This window comes from Martes martes, assembly GCF_963455335.1.
Source record: "Martes martes genome assembly, chromosome: 1".
Taxonomy (NCBI): domain Eukaryota; kingdom Metazoa; phylum Chordata; class Mammalia; order Carnivora; family Mustelidae; genus Martes; species Martes martes.
Genome location: NC_137888.1, coordinates 186,992,094 through 187,012,166, shown reverse-complemented (window position 1 = coordinate 187,012,166; position 20,073 = coordinate 186,992,094). Strand labels below are relative to the sequence as shown.

The 20,073-nt window shown below is 40.5% G+C and overlaps 1 protein-coding gene across 1 annotated transcript in view; it reads right to left on the bottom strand.

Annotated features, from left to right (window-relative positions):
- CADPS (calcium dependent secretion activator) overlaps positions 1–20,073 on the bottom strand; it is a gene marked incomplete at its 5' end in the record, with an annotated part of 471,496 nt that overhangs the window by 364,670 nt on the left and 86,753 nt on the right. Inside the window, one exon of the mRNA XM_080812815.1 lies at positions 1,130–1,243. Within this exon, the coding sequence (XP_080668941.1) occupies positions 1,130–1,243 (114 nt within the window). The remainder of the gene's footprint in view (positions 1–1,129; positions 1,244–20,073) is intronic.

The window sequence follows — 20,073 nt, the reverse complement described above, 5'->3', positions numbered from 1 at the left end:
TCTCTACCTGCCTCTCTGTCTACTTTGTCTGTCAAATAAATAAGTAAATAAGTAAATAAATAATGTTCTATTATTTTTTAAAAGAAAAAAGTAAAAAGTCTTTTTTTTAAAGTAAAATATCCTTTAATGACCATATAATAACTTAAAAAATATGCACATCAAGTTAACATGGCCCAAAGGAAGGTATGGCATAGCCACCTAATTAATAATGTATAAAAAATAGCCAATGTGTACATTATGGAAGAATAATTATAAAATTTAAATATACTAATTCCAAATCACTTTCCTGATAAATAGACCTTTGAAGTCTAGAGGTGAAAGTTCACTCGGGATATATGTTCAGGATATATTCTCTCACTTACAGATTTTCTCTTGAGAAGAGTACAAGACCTCGAACGCTATTCTCATTTATAGAAAAGAACTCACAGCACCACTGTAACACAAAGAACAAGGAAGCTAGTGAAGGCACCCTCCTGGGAAATGTGAACATCCTTTAGAAAGGGTATAGTTGTTTGAGGGCAAGCTCCCAACTCAGTTCAAATCTTCGCTTGTGGCATTTAACAGTTGTGTGACTTTGAGTAATTGACCTAACACCCCCCCACACCTTTTTTTTTTACCTAACCCTTTCTGAGCCTCAGTTGCTTTACTGGTAAAATGGAAATAGTATCAGGACCTCGCTCATGAGACTGTTGTACAGATTAAGTAAGAAATCATACATGGGGTTATAGACATTGGGGAGGGTATGTGCTATGGTGAGTGCTGTGAAGTGTGTAAACCTGGCGATTCACAGACCTGTACCCCTGGAGCTAATAATACATTATATGCTTATAAAAAAATTTAAAAATTAAATTTAAAAAATATAAAAAAGAAATCATACATAAAGCAAGCAATGTGCCAAATGCTTTGCATATAAATTTCTTGTTTAGTTGGTAAACAAGGGGCTTCGATTTCGTTTTCTCCACACAAAACGCTGTTATTTCTTAAAACTGTAACCAGTCATCAGCCCTTTTGCCGTGGCAGGGATGGTCCTGTAGGAGGCTAAGGCTGCTGTTCCCACTGAACAGTAGTCTGGAAATTCTGGGCTTCAGGCTTGAGCAGTCTTAACATTCTTCTGCACGGTGAGACTTACCTCATAGTAACTCTGGACGGCATTCATGAAGGCTTCGTCAGCCACGATCTGGGTCTCCCCATTGAGGAAAGCCTGAAACCGGTCCTTGACTGTCTGCAGCTGCTGTTTGCTGATCTGTAAGGAATAGAGGAAGAGGGAACAGTGAGGACTTGTTCTAGACAAGGATCGTGGCTACATGGAATATGCTAGGCCCACTGGTGTGCTAGAGCTGACTTGGTCAGGCGTGCAGAAAATGATTGTTAAATTTGCAGGAGTTTTGTGAGGTGGTTGTTTACTAAAAAATAATATAAATTCCAGTTAAATAAATTACATTGAAAACAAGGGTAACATATACTCAAAATTCATTGCTTCCTGATTATTTTAGCATTATCTGTGCTTTTGAAGTTACTAACATCTATTGTGTTTGTATAGTGGAAATGATACACAACAGGTGCTACCATATACCTCCTCCCAACTCCACATTTGATGACATCTTACTGGAAGCTAGGTATCCATCAGGATGGGAGCATTTACACCAGGAAAATTGGCAAGTGCTACAAATCTGATATTTTTGTTTTTTAGTTTTTGTTTTTTTTCATGAGAGATGGTTATTTAACACGCCATAACACAGGCCCCTCAGGTGGTCTGAAATATCCTGCTTTGCAAAACTCTAGTCATCAAAACAGTATGGTTTTAGCACAAAAACAGTCCCCCAGAAATAAACCCATAAGTACACAGGCAATGATAACTGACAAGGGTTCCAAGATACTCAGTGGGAAAAGGATACACTACTCAATAAACAATGTTGGAGAACTGCGTATTCATATGCAAGAGAATGAAATAGACCCCTACCTTACACCACTCACAAAAACTAACTTAAATGAATTAAAGACTTAAATATAAGACACCCAATGTAAAACTATTGGAGGAAAACATAGGGGTAAACTTCCTTGACATGGGTCTTGGGAGTGAATTTTTGGATACAACCTCAAAAGCTCAAGCAACACCAGCAAAAACCAAATGGGACTACATCCCTACAATAATCTACTGCATGGCAAGAGAAACAAAAAGTAAAATGAGAAGGCAATTTACGGAATGGGAGAAAGTATTTGTAAACCATTTACCTGGTAAGGGGTTAATACCCAAAATATATAAGAACTCATATAATAGCAAAAAAAAAAAAAAATCCAATAAAAAATGAGCAGAAGACTTGGTATTTTTCCAAAGAAAACATACAGATGGTACACAGAAAGATACACAAGATCACTTCTCAGGGAAATGCAAATCAAACCCACAATGAAGCATCACCTCATACCTGTTCGAATGGTTATCATTTAAAACAAAATGAAACAAAACAAAACAAGAGATAAATGTCAACAAAGTTGTAGAGAAAATGGAACCCTTGTTCCATCCTCTTGGTAGCAATGTAAATTGGTGCAGCCACTATGGAAAACAGTACAGAGTTTCCTCAAAAAATTAAAAATAGAAGTACTATATGATTTAGTAATTCCACTTGGGGGGATATATCCCAAGGAAAGGGAAACACGACCGGAAAGAAATAGCAACACTCCGGGGCGCCTGGGTGGCTCAGTGGGTTAAGCCTCTGCCTTTGGCTCAGGTCATGATCTCAGGGTCCTGGGATCGAGCCCCGCATCGGGCTCTCCACTCAGCGGGGAGCCTGCTTCCCTCTCTCTCTCTGCCTGCCTCTCTGCCTACTTGTGATCTCTCTCTCTCTCTCTCTCTCTGTCAAATAAATAAATAAATAAATAAAAAGAAATAGCAGCACCACTATGTTCAGTGCAGCATTATTCACAATAGCTGAGACATGGAAATAACCTAAGTGACCATCGATGGATGAATGGGTAAAGAAAATGTGACACACACACACACGTACTCACACATGCTTATTACTCAGCCAAAAAAAAAAGGAAATCCTGCCATTTTTGACAACATGGATGGACCTCAAAGGTATTACGCAAAATGAAATAAGTTAGAAGGAGAAAGACGAATACTGCATATGCTCACTCATATGTGGATTCTAAAAAATGTTGAACTTCTAGAAACAGAGAGTAGAATGGTAGTTGTCAAGGCCTGAGGAGTGGGGGAAATGGGGAGATGTTGAACAAAGCATACAAACTTCCAACTCGAAGATGTTTAAGTTCTGAGGATATAGGGTATAGCATGGTGACTAAAATTAACAGTACTGTATTATATGCTGGAAAGTTGTTAAGAGAGTAGATTCCACAGCCCTTTATACTTGTTACTTATGACTCAGTTTGTCAGATGATATGTCTCTCTTGTTATTGGCTCATTGATATTTTCCCAGGACCATGTTAGTGCTTTATGTGAGACAGGCACTCCATAAGCTCTTGTTGAATAAATGAGTGCAGTATACGAAAGAGAAATTATTTTTTAATACCCTTTAATTGGTTCTGACTTATATAAAAAGAAAGCTAAAAACTTTGCTGTTTGTACTATTATTTATACTTCATAAAGTTTATATATTATATATTATTTATATATTATATATAATATATATATTATATATAATAGTATACATATATATTATTTATACTCTATAAACTGATCATGGGATGCTGTGTCTGAGAACCACTATTGTAGAAGAAAGGGTAAGAAGAACATTCTGGTCCCTGTTCTATCAACCATTGTGTCATCTTGGAAAAGCCACATTCTCTGAATTGGCCAGAGGGTTAAAACCCCTTCTAGACTGGGGCTGGGTTTAAATAAATAAATGTGATATCATCCTTAGGTTTCTCGCTTGGAAAGTGGTGATAATTCTAATTACTGCCTTGGCATACTTACAGCTATTTGATAACAGGATATGAGTTCTTTTTAAAAATTATGAGTTTCTATATACATTTAATGTACTGTCATCATTAGAATCAATACAAGTCTTGCTAGGAGAAAATAATGTTTAGAGCTATAGGAGGCTGAAGCCTGGCTTGAGTTTGGACTCAATCAGGAAACAAAGTAGAGTTTTGAGAATGGACAGAGATGGGAGGTGAGGTGCTTTAGCTAATTTTGTAACTTCGGGAAAAGTGGGACTAGTCAGGGGCACATATAAAAGAGGCAGGTTTTTGCCACATTGATATTCGTCACGTTCTACTAGAGCCCCATTGTCTAAGGCTGACCACATGTATAATTTTACATTTTCTGGAAGTCACATTTTAAAAAGTAAAAAGAAATAAACATTAATATACTTTGCTGAATCCAATACGTCAAAAATACTATTTCAACATATAATTATTACATAAACGATTAATGAGCTATTTTACATTCTTCCCTTGTGCTGTATCATTGAAATCTGGTGTTATTTTACACCCACAGTACATCTCAATTCAGAATCACCACACTGCCAGGGTCCAAGAGCCACAAGTGCCTGGTGGCTACCGCGTTGGACAGCGAGGCCTAGAGGACGGAATGAACTCACTATTAAGCCAGCCAAGCAGGCCTTCCCGGTCAGACCCAGAGATCCTGGTATCACTGGAGTTATACAGAAAAATCATGGTATTTGTATGCATTTGAAAACATTTCAACTGAATTATCAGGGACCAGTTGATTTTCTCGTAAAAATGGCACCATAACATAAATTTCTCTGAAGCAGGTCAGCCTCAACTGGCCTAAGTCACAAATCCTTACGGTGCGGTAAGTACCAACCGAGGCTCTCACAGAATTTACATTCGGAATTCCCTCCAGGGCTGGAACCAACTCTGCATGAGGGGGGCTTGGGGTGAGGCAACGGAGCAGGAGAGGGAGAGGCCACCAACACGCCTTGCTTTTGCCTTAAATCTCAAGCAACTGAAATGAAAGTAAGGACACACCCCTGAATGATGAGGATTGATTGTTGACCCAAGCCAGATCCATTATCACTCTAACCTTGGTTAAATAACCAGAGCGCTCAGCTCGTCAAGAAACATTTACAGAGCATGTGGCCTGCCCGGCCCTACCCAGCGCCCTGCGGTTTCAGCGGTCCACAAAACAACTCAACCTCTGATCTCCCAGGCCAGGGCAGGACAACGGGGAGTCCAGAGAAATAAAGGAGTGTCCTCAGGCACGCACCTCATAGTCTAGATGGAGAGGAAAAAACAATAGTATAAAACACTTAAAAGGAGAAGGCCTTCGGAAGCATTAAGGTCAGTCAGATTCGGGGAACACCCATCGGGAAGCCCCAGAAAACAGCTCCTACCTCCACAGACTACCTCAGGCTCCCTGCGGGAGAGTCAGGGGCACAGACTCCAGATTCCAGAGACGGAGCTATGCTTCTGTCTGGGTTTGATGCCCGCCAGTCCACGTCCACTATTTTTCTCGCCCCTAATTAAACCAGCAAAGCATCTCTTGAGTCACCGCACTCACTGTGTCTCGCTGGGCAAACGATTACCCTCTCTACCCCTCGGTTTTTCATCCGTGAAAGAGGGCCGACGCTGACCTCACAGGACTGTTAGGAAAATTAACTAGCGGTAAGTGCAGAACCTGGTGCAGCACAAAGGACCAGTAAACAGTACCTGCTGTGATCTGTGAGGATGACTCCGCAGCTCTGAGGCCTTCCGCATTCTGTTCCCCCCAGCAAGCATGCCTGTGGGAAGATTCCAGATGTGTGTTCCAAACCCAGCCCTCACGCTCCTTCCCAGACCTCCCTGGGTGGGGCTGGCTGCTTCCTCAGTATTTTAGTCACAGTCCTAAGGGTACATGGGTCATACTGCCAAGCAGAAGTTCATTCAGATGCCAGGGCTCAGAGGCAGGGTCAGAAGTCAGGAGTTGGGAACAGAGCCTTGAGGTCAAAGAGATGTGGGTTCAAATCTTGGTGAGAATACTCATTTCCAAGGGTAACCTTTGGCAAACCAATTTCCCCAAGCCTCGGTTCTTCATGTATAAAATAGGTATTACAAGAACTGCTCCCAGGGTTGCTGGAAAGATAAAAAGAACGAGGAAGGATGTGCCTAAAGATCTTAGCACGCCGCCTGGCACGAAGAAGAGTCAAATGGTACAGGGCAGACCATAAGCTAAATGGCCTTGAGGCCCACATGGTGTTGCCTCTGTCTACTGCCAGCTTTGTTGGGCCTCACTCTGCTCTCCACCTACTCTGCTCCAGCTGCCCTGGCCTGTGTTCTCTATCTCAAGCGTGCCCCCAGCATTTCTTCCCCAAGAGCCTTTGCACTTGCCATGCCCCCTGCCTGGGATGCTCTTCCCCATCTCCCTGTGGCTGCCACCTATTCCCCCGCTCAGCCTAGCTAGCCGAGATCTCACAGGAAAGTCTTTGCTGACTGCTGCTCTTTCTACAGTAGTGCTTCCCAAAGCTGATGTCTAGCACACCGCCCCGGACCCCATGCAATGGCCTTACAGCCAGTATCACAGTCAGCATCTAACTTTTTTTTTTTTATAGATCTTATTTATTTATTTGACAGAGAGAGATCACAAGCAGGCAGAGAGGCAGGCAGAGAGAGAGGAAGAGAAGCAGGCTCCCCACTGAGCGGAGTTCGATGCGGGGCTTGATCCCAGGACTCCGGGATCATGACCTGAGCCGAAGGCAGAAGCTTTAACCCACTGAGCCACCCAGGCGCCCCAGCATCTAACTTCTTGAAGATACGTTTATTTAGTTGAATTACAACATGCATATGGGAAAATATACGTCATAAGCACAGAGCCTGAGAAATCTTTGCCAAGTGAACTTTCTAATAGAACCAATCCTCCTATCAAGATGAAGAACATTACCTGGACCCCAGAAGCTCCTGCACCTCCCCCATATCATTGCCCCTCTCCAAAGATGACCACCAGCCTGACTTCGATCACCACAGATGAGTTCTGCCTGGTTTTGAACTTGACGGCAGTGCAGTCATGCATTATGAAACTCTGCCATGTGGCTGAGGGTAGCAATAGTCTGTTTGTCCTCATTGCTAAGTATTCTACTGCTTATTTACTGTCCTGTTCAGGGACATTTGGACCTTATTTGTTTTAAAACTGTGCTTGCTTTTTCATTTTCGTTTCCTCTCTCCCCGTAAGAACACGTTTCATGTGTACAAGACCCACATCTGTCTTGTTTATTGCCGTGCTTCTAGTGCCCGGCACATAATGGGCTCTAACCAAATATTTGTTGAATGAATGCACGAGCTTATCAAGTGTTGAATGGATACCAGGCACCACGTTAGGCTCTGGAGACAGGAAACGACCAAGGCACAATCTCAGCTCTCAGTTTTCCTACACTGAGGTCAGGGGAGTCCGGGATCACATCTTCCCTTTGACGCCTTAGCATCCTTCTGGCCACTCTATGAGTAATGAAGATCTCACTTAAGAGCTCACACAAATAGCCAGTGTAAGAACTAATCTGCGGGTTTGTGTCTGGTTTAAAGTTAACTGACCTAGATAGAACAGAACACTGAAGGTGACCTTGCATGAACACACCGAAATAATTGGCCCAGAGACGCCGACAGGACAATTCTAAATAGACTAGACAGGCTTCTCCGGGCCATTTACAAACAGAACTCTCCCCAAATAGAAGTCCATCTCAAAGCACTCAATACGTAGCAAAGCCACTTGTGCATCAGATCAGAATTCAGAATAGAAGTAATGAGTTCCAAGAGCAGAAATCCTGAAAAGATGAAAGGGAATTATGACAGAGGAAAGAAATGCAGCAGCCCTGCTGGCACCACGCCAGCGTTCTCGGTTCGGTCCACCTCATTAAGCGGGGCCTGAAGATTCCCACCGCGTTTCAGGCAGTTCATAAGGTCCAGCACGTTCTGGAGAAGCACGGCCCGGGATATAACCGGAAGAGAAACCTGCAGGTCTAGGGGCTGGTCTCCAGAGAGGCAATGAGGAAGTTCCAGCAAGCACAGGGCATATCCTGGCTTTAACACAAGTCTTTGGGCAAGTAGCTGACTTTGGTTTTCTCCTCGGTAAAGAGGAGATCTTTTATCTACCTTACAGGGTTTGTGTGAGGACTGGGTGAGATCACGTACATAAGGCAGATAGCACAGCACCTGGCATAGAGTCAGGATTTGACTAACAAAAACAATGATAAGAAGTATTATTGTTTTTTTAAGATTTTTATTTATTTATTTGACAGAGAGAGATCACAAGTAGGCGGGGGGTGGGGGGAAGCAGGCCCCCCACCAAGCAGAGAGCCCAATGTGGGGCTCGATCCCAGGACCCTGGGATCATGACCTGAGCTGAAGGCAGAGGCTTTAACCAACTGAGCCACCCAGGTGCCCCAAAAAGTATTATTGTTATGTTGGTGATTTGCCTTTTTCCTTTCATTGAAATTTTATCTTCCTCAATTTTATCTTCTCCTTTGTTTTTCAGTCTTTGGAAGTTTCTCTGATGAGAAACCTCTGATGAGGTTTTCTTTGTCCCCTCTTCCTCTGTCCTTCCATTTGAGAGGCTGAAAAGCCCAATACTCTTTTCCCATCTCCCTTCCTGCTATAGGTAGACATGCAACAGGGCCAGACAGATCCTCGGGGTCTTCTGGAAAAGTTTTTGAATAAAATCCTTATAAAAAGCAAAGTGTCGCTGATATAACCCTTTCCTTAGGCCAAGAGCATCATGGAGATGTTGGCCCTTATGCTTTTAAGGGGTTGAGGGGTTGAGCAAATGTTTATAAACACCTACCTCTGCCCTAATAATGCAAGAAAAAAAGAGTCTTTTTTTTTTTTAAAGTTCAGATCATTGTGTGTTTCCTTTTACTTGCATCCAAAGGCTTTCCCGGTAGCTACCTGAGGCTTTCTCTGGGCATAAAAGAAAGTATTCATACTAATGTGTGTTTCCTTTACTATGCCTCATATCAACAGCAACTATATTATAAAAGAGGGAGAAGCAATATTTACCCTAAAAGAATGGATCTAAAATGGTAGCGCTCTAAGCATAGGCAGTAGGTAGTAGAAAGTTGCTCTGGAGTGTAAGGAGATGTTCCAGTTATACCCATAACTGAAGTCCAGGCCTAATGTATAAAGTCAGCATTGTACATTACACTCTAATAACATGAGCTACGCTTTTCCTTTTTTAAAAAATTGAAGTATAGTTCACACACAATGTTATTTTAGTTTGAAGTATATAACATAGTGATTCAACAGCTCAGTTTCTAATGCTGGGCTCACCACAGGTGTAGCTGCCATCTGTCACCATACAACACTGTAACAATACCATTGACTATATTCCCTATGTTGTACCTTTTATCCCCTGACTTATTCATTCCATAACTGGAAGCTTGTATCTTTTACTCCCCTTCACTCCCCTCTGGCAACCATCAGTTTGTTCTATTTATGGCTCTGTTTCTGCTTTTTTTATTTGTTTGTTCTTTTTCTTTTCTTTTCTTTTTTTTTTTTTTTTGAAGATTCTACATATAAGTGAGATTATATGGTGTTTGTCTTTCTCTGAGTGCTTTTTCTTTTTAAGGGAGAAATCATTATTTGGGAGAAAAGTCGTTTTCAAAACTCTACTTCATTGTAGAAAACTGATAGGAACATTAAGTCAACAAGTACTTTGAAAGCCATAACTTAGCCTAGAGAGGTGAGAGCAACACTTACTTAATTTTCTTTCTTTGAAGGTTATCAAAAACTTAAATTTATACTGGTCCATTAATTTTATTTAAAAATAAAGTAGCCTCTTCTTACAACCAGATTAAAATACTGTCTGTCCTAAATGAAGTCTTGATTCCAGGAAATCTAGAAGTTGTGTCATCCTAACCAACTATTTACTTATTTACATAAAATTCTTTTCACTTTCTATATTACGGACATTTGCATAATGCACTCTGAAAAAGGTGTTTTAAGTAAGTTTCATTCATTTTGCTTGAGCAAAAAAAAAAATCCATCTGAAAGCTTTCATCATGGGAAACTATCACTGAATAATTCTGAAGTGGAAGTTGAAGGAGCAAAAGTACTAAAGGTGGGGGAGGTTATAATAATCTATAACCTGGGACTTCTCTTTGGAACATGGTTTCCCCAAACTCAGCCATTCAGTTAACACCCTCTCCATATACCAGCCATACTATGATTTACTTTATATTTTGCCTTGAATATATTGCAAGTCATTTTTTTTTTAAACTGACACTTGTTCTAAGGAATAATACCTGTGGAATCACAGGCTTTATGCGCTAACTATAGTTAAAATAGATAGGTACTATTACCTTGTATGCATCTACCACATTTTAGGAAGTGCTTCTTTAAAGATTTTATTTATTTGAAATAGAGATAGAGATCACAAGTAGGTAGAGAGGCAGGCAGAGAGAGAGGGGGAAGCAGGCTCCCCGATGAACAGAGAGCCCGATGCAGGGCTCGATCCCAGGACCCTGAGATCATGACCTGAGCTGAAAGCAGAGGCTTAACCCACTGAGCCACCTAGGTACCCCAGGAAGTGTTTCTTTAGAAAAGAATTTAAAATCTACTATAAAAGTTCTTGCCCATTTAAAAAAAACTTTTTTTAGAATAGCAGCCACTGAGCATCTTTAAGTTAGTTACTACTTTCTAAAAGCTAACTCTTTATTTTTAAATCATTAAGTAATACAGACCCACCAGCCAGGTTACTCTTAAAGATCAGTTTGTTCAGAAAAGACACAAGAGAGGGCTCTATGACCGAGAGGAAAGCAGCCTTGCAGACAACATTAAACATTAGCTATGTTGGGATTCTCTCAGAAAACAATTATTTAGTAGAAGAAGAAAAAAAATTAAGAAAACTGAATCTAGGGGCACCTGGGTGGCTCAGTGGGTTGGGGCCTCTGCCTTTGGATCGGGTCATGGTCCCGGGGTTCTGGGATGGAGCCCCATGTTGGGCTCTCACCTCAGCGGGGAGCCTGCTTCCCCCTTCCCTGTCCCCCGCCCCCCCCCCCCGCCTCTCTGCCTACTTGTGATCTCTGTCAAATAAATAAATAAAATCTTTTAAAAAAATTAAAAAAAAAAGAAAACTGAATCTAGAAACTGAGTCAGGATAACAGTTGTATTAGAGAAGGGATGAGAGGAGAAAAAGGTTAGAGGTGGGGAAAAGAACAGGAGCAGGAGTGCCCTATACACAGACTCGCAGAGAATCTGAGAAGTTGAGTCATGCGTCCGACCACGGAACAAAACACCTGTAGTTCAAAACAAACAAACAACAAAAAAACCCCCACAACACACACACACAACAACAACAATATACTCTTCCAATTTGGAGAAACTTGGGCAATATTCATCTAGGTTCTTCTGACAGGTGGTCAAGCTTGGATTTTTTTTTTTTTAAGATTTTATTTATTTATTTGACAGACAGAGATCACAAGTAGGCAGAGAGGCAGGCAGAGAGAGAGAGGAAGAAGCAGGCTCCCCGCCGATCAGAGACCCGATGTGGGACTCAATCCCAGACCCTGAGATCATGACCCGAGCTGAAGGCAGAGGCTTAACCCACTGAGCCACCCAGGCGCCCCTCAAGCATAGATTTTTAGGCCAAAAGTCCTCATTAAAAATGTTCTAGTGGCTGCAGTTCTCAAATATTTTGGTTTCAATCTCTATACTCTTAAAATGTATTGACCACTACAAAGAGCTTCTGTTTATACAAGTTATGTCTATTGCTTTGTACTATAATAGATGTTAAAACTGGAAAATTTAAAGTATTTACTAATTCCTTTAAAATAATTCATTTTCTGTTAATCTAAATAATCTACTTTTATGAAAATTACTATATTTTCCAAAACAAATATTAACGAAATGAATGGCACAATTTCATAGTATTGCAAATCTCCTTCAGAGATTAATCAAAGGCTGTTGGAATCTCATCTCTGTTTCTGCATTCAATCTGTTGTGATAAGCTGTTTTGGTTGAAATATGTGAAAAAAAAAAAAAAAACGGGCCTCCCACAGATATGTTGCTGGAAGAGAGAGTAATGTTTTAATAAATGTTCAGATAAATGTGGAGAGTCTTCTTTGATATTATACCAATGCTCAACCAGTGGTATTTTCTTAAAGGTTAGTTGTAGTATGAAATTGGAAATCATAGTAATGAACTATTACCTTAAAATTCACCTGTCCTTCTTGCTTTTAGAAAGAATCTTTTACCCATGAATTTTGTTTAAATATCATTCTGGGGGCACCTGGGTCGCTCAGTGGGTTAAGCCTCTGGCTTCGGCTCAGGTCATGATCTCAGGGTCCTGGGATCAAGCCCCGCATCGGGTTCTCTGCTCAGCGGGGAGCCTGCTTCCTCCTTTCTCTCTGCCTGCCTCTCTGCCTACTTGTGATTCCTCTGTCAAATAAATAAATAAAATCTTTTAAAATGAATAAATAAATACCATTCTGGTTATATCGGAAATATTAGTTCATTGAGTTATGCAAATATTCCAAATATTGACATATTTCATTACACAATATGTAAAATATCATATTAGTTAAAAATAACAACTGGTATCACAAAAAACGGCTTTGGGTATTGGAAAGCTGTCAAGCTTACAGTGGTGGATTGAAAGCTCAAATCTTATCATTGGCAAAAAAATATTGTTAGCTATTTTTCTTGAAGTAACAGGCTCCCTTCATTCATTTTCCAGAAAACATCTGGGAAATGCCCAAGTTTGAATAACCTTCATTTGTCTGTCAGTTGTTCTTTCAAGTAAAATTGATGTTCTATTAAAAAAAAAAAAAGAAAGACTAGTTCTGTTTGGCAACTCAATAACATAAGTCCCTTTCCACAAGACAACCACTGCCTGACCCTTGTCACACAGCCAGAGTGCTTGATGTGTATTTACCATTTCATTCTACAAAGTATTAATAGAATATGTACTTTGAGTCAAAATTTAACACTAATTTATGTTATAATAATGCCAAATATTTATCATTATGTCAAATTTTAACATTATTAAATTCATATTAACAGATTAACAAATGATGTCAAAATTTAACATGCATAATTTCTACAGCTTTATCATGAAGAGTATTCAGAAACGGTTTTCAAACAGTGAGCTCGTGGCTATGAGGAGGACAATGTCGAGTGTGGTTCGGCACCACTGCCTAGGTTTGCACCAAGGTTCCGGAAGTTTTACTCACCACTACTTTTGCATCATTGGTGTCAATACAGTTGAAAAATGAAATAATGTCTTTGTAGGATTGGGAAAATCACCCCGGGGGTTTATGGACCACACCTTGAGAACCAGTGTGAATGGGTAAATCAATGAACCTGACCAGCTATTAATGCTGGGAAGTACTGGCCAGGGGGAAAGTGGTATCATTGGATCCTTGAGAGGTAAGTGCAGGGCCTTATGTGCCCAAGTGTGGAGTCCGGGTTTAATTCAGAGCAGGATGGGAAAGCATAGAAGTGTTTTATGCAAGGCAGTGACATGATTTGAAAGCAGTCGGGAAGGGAAAGGTAATGAGCTCTCAGATTCATTGCAGAATCAGGACGATGTTTCTCGCAAGCTGTGACATCTGAGGAGAGGAGGATTTTGAAGTGTCTAGAATCTCAGCTGGCACAGAAGTCGGCAGAAGAGGGAGTGGCAGGACAAGTGCGAGAAGAGAGGAGAAGGGGATTCTAGGATGGGAGAGTTGAGAAAGAGACGAGACATCGTGGGGCCTCGTTGTGGTGACACAGTAAGAACTTCTTTCGTCAATTTATAATTCAGATTCTGCTGACCAAAAAAAAAATAAACAAATAAAATAAATAAATAATAAAAAGAACAAGAACAAGAAGAACAACAAAAAGAAAGAGGATTAGAGGCTGCTCTCTGTATAAGCATCGAGCATGCACAAGAGAGCTGTCCAAAAATAAAGTCACAACAACCTACTGCAAATGAAACAGCAGATAGTTCCATTTGGCTGGAGCCCAGATTAAAAAGACTAGCACAGCATATGAAATCACTAAATCACCAAACACCATTCTGAGTCTTATGAGGTTTAATAGTGAACTTATCGGTAGCAACTATTTCCAGAAAAGAAGTTGAAAAAAATCTGAATGCATCTATGAATAGGTTATGGAAGATTCTCTAATGTAACACCTCACAAACTGAAACTGGGAGCTTCACTGAAACTGATTTAGATAAGAACCTTGCTCTGTCGGTCATGAACAGCGAGAGAAGGATACTACTGGTCGGCAGGCATTCTTCAGGCTGCTGGAATGTTTGCAGGGATGTGGAGACCTTAAATGGTTCTGACAATCTCCCTTCATGACCCAGAATTGCAGAGAGAGAAAATGGGGCAAAGTCAGAAATTCTCTGCAGCTGGGGAATACTAACAACGCAAGCGTAAACCCTAAGTAAAGGAAATGACGGACTTTAGTTAATAATAATGTACAGCACAGGCTCCTCACTTGTAACAAATGTAGCACAGTCATGCAAGATGCTAATAACAGGGGAGGCTGTGTTGTGGGGAGAGGGGATACTGAGTATGTGGGAAGTCTCTGTACCTTCCACTCAATTTTCCTGTAAACCTAAAATTGCTTCAAAAAAATAAAGCATATTAATTAAACACATACACTCTCTCTCTCTCTCTCTCTATCATGCATACACACACACACACACACACACACACACACACACACACATGCATGCACCTGGAATCAAATTTTCTATAAAGGAACCCAAATACAGCAGCACATGCCATGCAGACCTAAGCCTGCGCAAGGGAGAACAGAAAATCCTGCCCCTGATCCTTGTCCTGAAATTCAGAAACAGGAAAACATAAAAAACCATTGGTGTTTTTGAGTTCCAGCACTTTGTGGCAAGATTGACCAGCTGGGTTATGCAGAGGTTTTCTGGACCTTTCTGCACCTACAAATGAATTCTGGCTTATTAAAGTGATATTGATCATTGACTCAATTCCCTCTTATGAGATTTTGTGCTCCTGATATTTTAAAGGCAGTAGTGATTTAATTACCTGTACTGCATCTGACAGAAACATAGTTTCGGTTCCTTTTGGAAGCAGCCAAGAGGCTGAACTTCAAGTTGAGTCAGACCACTTGTCCTAGGAGATACGAGCAGAGTTTATTTCATGCCTTGGTAAGCACGTAGGTAGACTGCATGAAATATTACTGAAATCTCTTTGAAGAAAGTTCCTTTTTTATCTCTTGTAATATCTGTCTGCAATCAGAGAACAGTATGTTTTTATGTTGTATCTAGAATATTGCCTCTATGGTTGGTTAACAATAATTCTATTTTCATTTTTCTGCAATTCTTCACAATTCCACTTATGCCTTCATCTTTTGGGGCTATGAATGCCACTTAAAGGTCTTTCCTTTTCCCTTCACTTTCTTCAGTTCGCTAAGCCTTATTTGCCTTCAAAATGCTGCGTAGGGCCACCTTCCCCTGGTAGCTTCCCCCAGTCACTGAATCAGACACACTTTCTCTTAATTCCTTCATCCCCTGCCACTTAGCCTTTACTATAAATATTAATGTAAAGCATGGAGTCTTATATCTGCTCTTCTCACCAGACTGTTAAAGAGAGGGAATTTTCTTTTTTTAGAGTGGGCTGGACAATGCAGGGCTCACACTCAACGACTCTGAGATCAAGAGCTGGATGCCTAACCGACTGAGCCGTCCAGGCACCTTGGAACCTTCTTTTTTTAAAATCACTGAATCTTGGGTCTATAGCAGCCGAGAGACCCAACAAACTTGGCAGCTCAGCCTTTGTATCAGTATTGCCCACGAAGCCTGTAGAGAATATTGATGCCAGCAGCCCCACAGACCCAATCACTCAATGTCTGGGGGTGGAGACCCGCGTGCACACAAATCTAGAAACTTCTGAGGCACAGCCAAAGCTAAGAGCCCCTGCAAGAAATACAACTTCCTGAATGAATTGAAGTATGGTGTATTTTTATATAGGATTAAAGGCATTTTCCTGGTCTCTTGCACATGGATTGTCCCATCAACTTTATGGGAAATAGAGACTAGATCTTTCCATGCAGTTCCAGAAGACTAAGCTAGCATTAGATAGAAAGCACCAGAAAGCTGATTTAGGAACAACATGAGGACAGACTTCCCATTATTTGGAACTTTTGAAAAATGAATTAGGTTGCCCTTTGACGCAGAGATTCTTGTCACTGAGAGCATTGGGCTGTTTAGAAGGGATTCATGGCTGAACTAAGAGTTGGAGTAGGTGGCTGTGGTAGCATACAGGGTTTATGGTACTGTATGCCTCAGAGGCACTTTCCAATCTTGGAAGTGTATAATCAGCAGAGACAGGGAACAGGTCATTGTAATGATAAGTAAGCCTGCGGCTTTGCATTTCCTCCTGGGAAGGCTGCCCCCTGATGTGCCAGCAAGGCTCTAACAACCAGATCTCTGGGTGAGGGAGAGGAGAATCCTCATTTGTAGCATCTGATGGTTTCCATGATATATATATTTCCACCATGAGGGATCTCAGGCTACCAGTGTGACATTATCTAGCTCAAAACTTTCCGGAAAATGTAACAGGCAGTCTTGAGACCTGGTTCAAGCACACTGCTGAAAAGCGGTCCTATTTTCCCCTTCTCTGTTTCCCCTCATTTCTCCCATCCCTCATCTTTTATCACGATATAATTCATGACCAGGTAGAATTTAAGTTGAAACTCCAAGAAAATTCATCTCACCTCTTTAAAATCTAGAGTTCTTATTTGAATCAAGCAACTGGGAAATATTCATTTGGGGCAAATGGTCTCAAGGGAGAGACTTAGCACCTACCTGCAATGCTTTACCGCCCAGTTCCCACTCCATTTTAATATAAAACTCAAGTGAAAGGTCATCTCCTCCAGGAAGTTGCCTTTGAACATCAAGAGAAAGCTCTTACCTCTGTGGCTCCTTAAAATGGCAGTGCTCACCACCCTTGTACTTATTCGTTCAATGTGATCTTCCTACTTATGATGTGTCCGTAAGGGCTGGAAGTGAGTCTGTCCAGCTTGTTCCCGAATTTTCTGCACTAGCAGAGTGCCTGATACACAGAAGCTACTTATACAGGGTATGTTAGATAAATGAACATATCATAAAATACAGCTGGGTTTTGTTTTGTTTTTTAAAGTCTAGGTGGGGAATGAGGAGGACCACGTGCTCTTCCTTCCTCCACCTTTGAGCTCTGTGACTTTGAGCTCTAATTCCTCCAAGTTTGCTGGTCTTCGAGCAGAGATACTCATACTTCCATCTTGGGTTCTCAGAGATTAAACTAGATCATTTATTAAGGAAAATTATCTAAAACTTGGAAATAAAGGTAAAAAGATGACTGTATCACTTTTTGTTTGTTTTTTTGGTCACATAGGGCACTGCCTACCAAATCTACCCAGAGGTCACCTCATGTGCAGAAGAAATCCAAGTTTGTTTGATTTACTTCTTTCTATTCATGAGGGCCCAGGCTCTGTGCAGCGGAAAATTAATTTGTAGAATATGGTAAGCTACATGTAATTTCTGTCTGGTCAAAAAAGATAGCCTTCGGGGCGCCTGGGTGGCTCAGTGGGTAAAAGCCTCTGCCTTCGGCTCAGGTCGTGATCCCAGGGTCCTGGGATTGAGCCCCGTGTCGGGCTCTCTGCTCGACGGGGAGCCTGCTTCCCTTTCTCTCTCTCTCTGTGTGCCTCTCTGCCTATTTGTAATCTCTATCAAATAAATGAATAAAAATCTTAAAAAAAAAAAAAAGATAGCCTTCAAAGTCACACAGCTTTATTAACCTACAGAACACCAATCAATTTTGAATATAACTTAGTAAACTTATTTTAGCGCTCCCTTACTGACTGAATAAATCTCTCATCCTCTAAGGCTCTTGGAACCAGCTTTTCCATCTTGCTGGTACTTTCCATAAGGAGTTAGATAAATCCTTGATAAATGTTCATTATGTATTTATATGTGAGATATGTTCTCAGGTTCTGGAAAAATATACTTCGACAACAGGACTTATCATAGAACTGGGCATTTCAGGTTTTGTCTCCTGATCTTTGTCTCCAGGACTCCGTTTCCACATGTATAAAAAGAAAAGGTTGAGCTGGTGCTTATCAGGGTTCAGTCTGTTTCATGAGCTATGATTTTGGCTGCTAATGTGAATGAGACCCATGGAGACAGGCAAACTTGAGACATAGGAGATGAGTTTTCCTGGGGTGAAGAGGGCATACATTACTGTATTCACAAATTGGATAACTAGAAGCCACACCCAAGGTTTGACTTCTCAGTCTCCCAGCGGTATGTTTACTGCCCTGAAGGCTCCCAGCACACACAACCACCAGCCCTTTTCCACCGAGTTGGGCTGTTGCCAAGCTAAGAGCAGTGAATCTGCAGGAAGGAAAAACCTGAGGATTTCTTAATAAATTTGCCATTTCATATTAAATGAATAAATTCCTTCAAAGACTACTAAAATACTGAAGGTCTGCAAAAAAGAATTAGATTACCTAAATAACTGTATATCTAATAAAGAAATTTAGTTCCTAATTTAAAACTTTCCCATGAAGAAAATTCCAGGCCCGATGGCTTCACTGGTAAATTTTAGCAAACACTTTAGAAAGAAGACAGGTGGTAAACAAACTTGGAAAACAGAAGAGGAGGGTATACTTCCCAACTCACTGTATGAAGCCAGCATTACCCTACTACAAATATGGGACAAAGATAATAGAAGAAAGAGAAGGCCAACATCCCTCACAACTATTGACACAAACCAGTTACAGCATCTTAATAAATCAATTCAAATAATGTATAGAGGAGGATACTATATCATGACCAAGTAGGGTTTTTTCCAGGAATGGAAGTTTGATTCAACATCTGAAAATGAATCCATACAATTCACTATATTAATAACCAAACATGTAGCCCTTTCATCTAGAACTCAGTATATCCCCGCTTATTCCTTTTAATCCATGTTTCATGGATTTCTTTTTCATGGAAGTTTTATATGTCTTCTGTCAGATTAATTCCTAGGTAATTTATATCATTTTGCTAATGCCAGAACGTGCTTTTCCCCCAATTCAACTCTTTGAAATCAAATGTGTCTTCTGAGCGATATTATCTTACAAACAATAACAAAAATAGCTTTCTATGGTCAATAGTTAATTAAACTTACCAATGTCTTTTACCAATTAAAACAAACAAAATAACCAGGTCCATATATTTTGGAAATTCATACTTAAATATTTATGGATGTAATGATGTTATGTCTGGGATTTGCTTCAAAATAAGTCAGTAGGGAGGCATGAGGACTACAGATTAGCCATGAAGTGATAATTAATGAGTACATGAGGGCTCACAATGCTGCCTTCTCTACTCGAATATACATTTGCTATTTACATAATTTAGAAATAGTTTTTCATTTTCACTCACTACATTAGTGAGTGATCTCACTCTGGTGGTAGTGGTGGTTGGGGTGAAAGCAGGCAATATCAGTGACCACGGTCATTTGTAGCCATTTAACTTCCCCACCATGATACCACTGAGTCTCAACCTTCTAACACCGTGAGTTTCATGTGATTTTACTGTACTTCAAACATTTTTTTAAAAATTGGATTTTGAATGTCACACACCTTAAGCCTGGCTTTTGCTATCCAGCCATTTCTTTGGTTGATATATAGTTCATAGCGCAGTTCCCCCAGTTCTTAATAGTAAGATCTCTGGCCACTCCCCAAACGGACAGAACCCATACAAAGAATGCCATGTGAAGCCACTGAAGACGCATCAACTTCCCACCACCCATCCCTGTCTGGGGTGGTTAAGTTGATGATAACAGGATTGGTATAGTCAGAAAAATGGCAGAATCAACACTTCCACTCTTATTCTTCTTCAGCCACATTATAAGGTAAAAACAAAGATCAGTGCCTCAAATTTATCAGGCCAGCAGCCCTCCCCATTTTACAATTATGAGGAAAAATATCTGATATGTGGATAATCATCAACACTGAGCCATGCTCTATGCGTACTGTCATGAAACATTAGCTAATGATATGAAGCCATCACAATTAGCAAGACATACAAAAACGAAGCACCTAGACCATAAAGACAAACTCTTAAAAACTGATGTTCTGAAGAAAGCAATTTAAAAGCAGAAACTGTTTTAGAAATGATTCTTTTATTGTGTG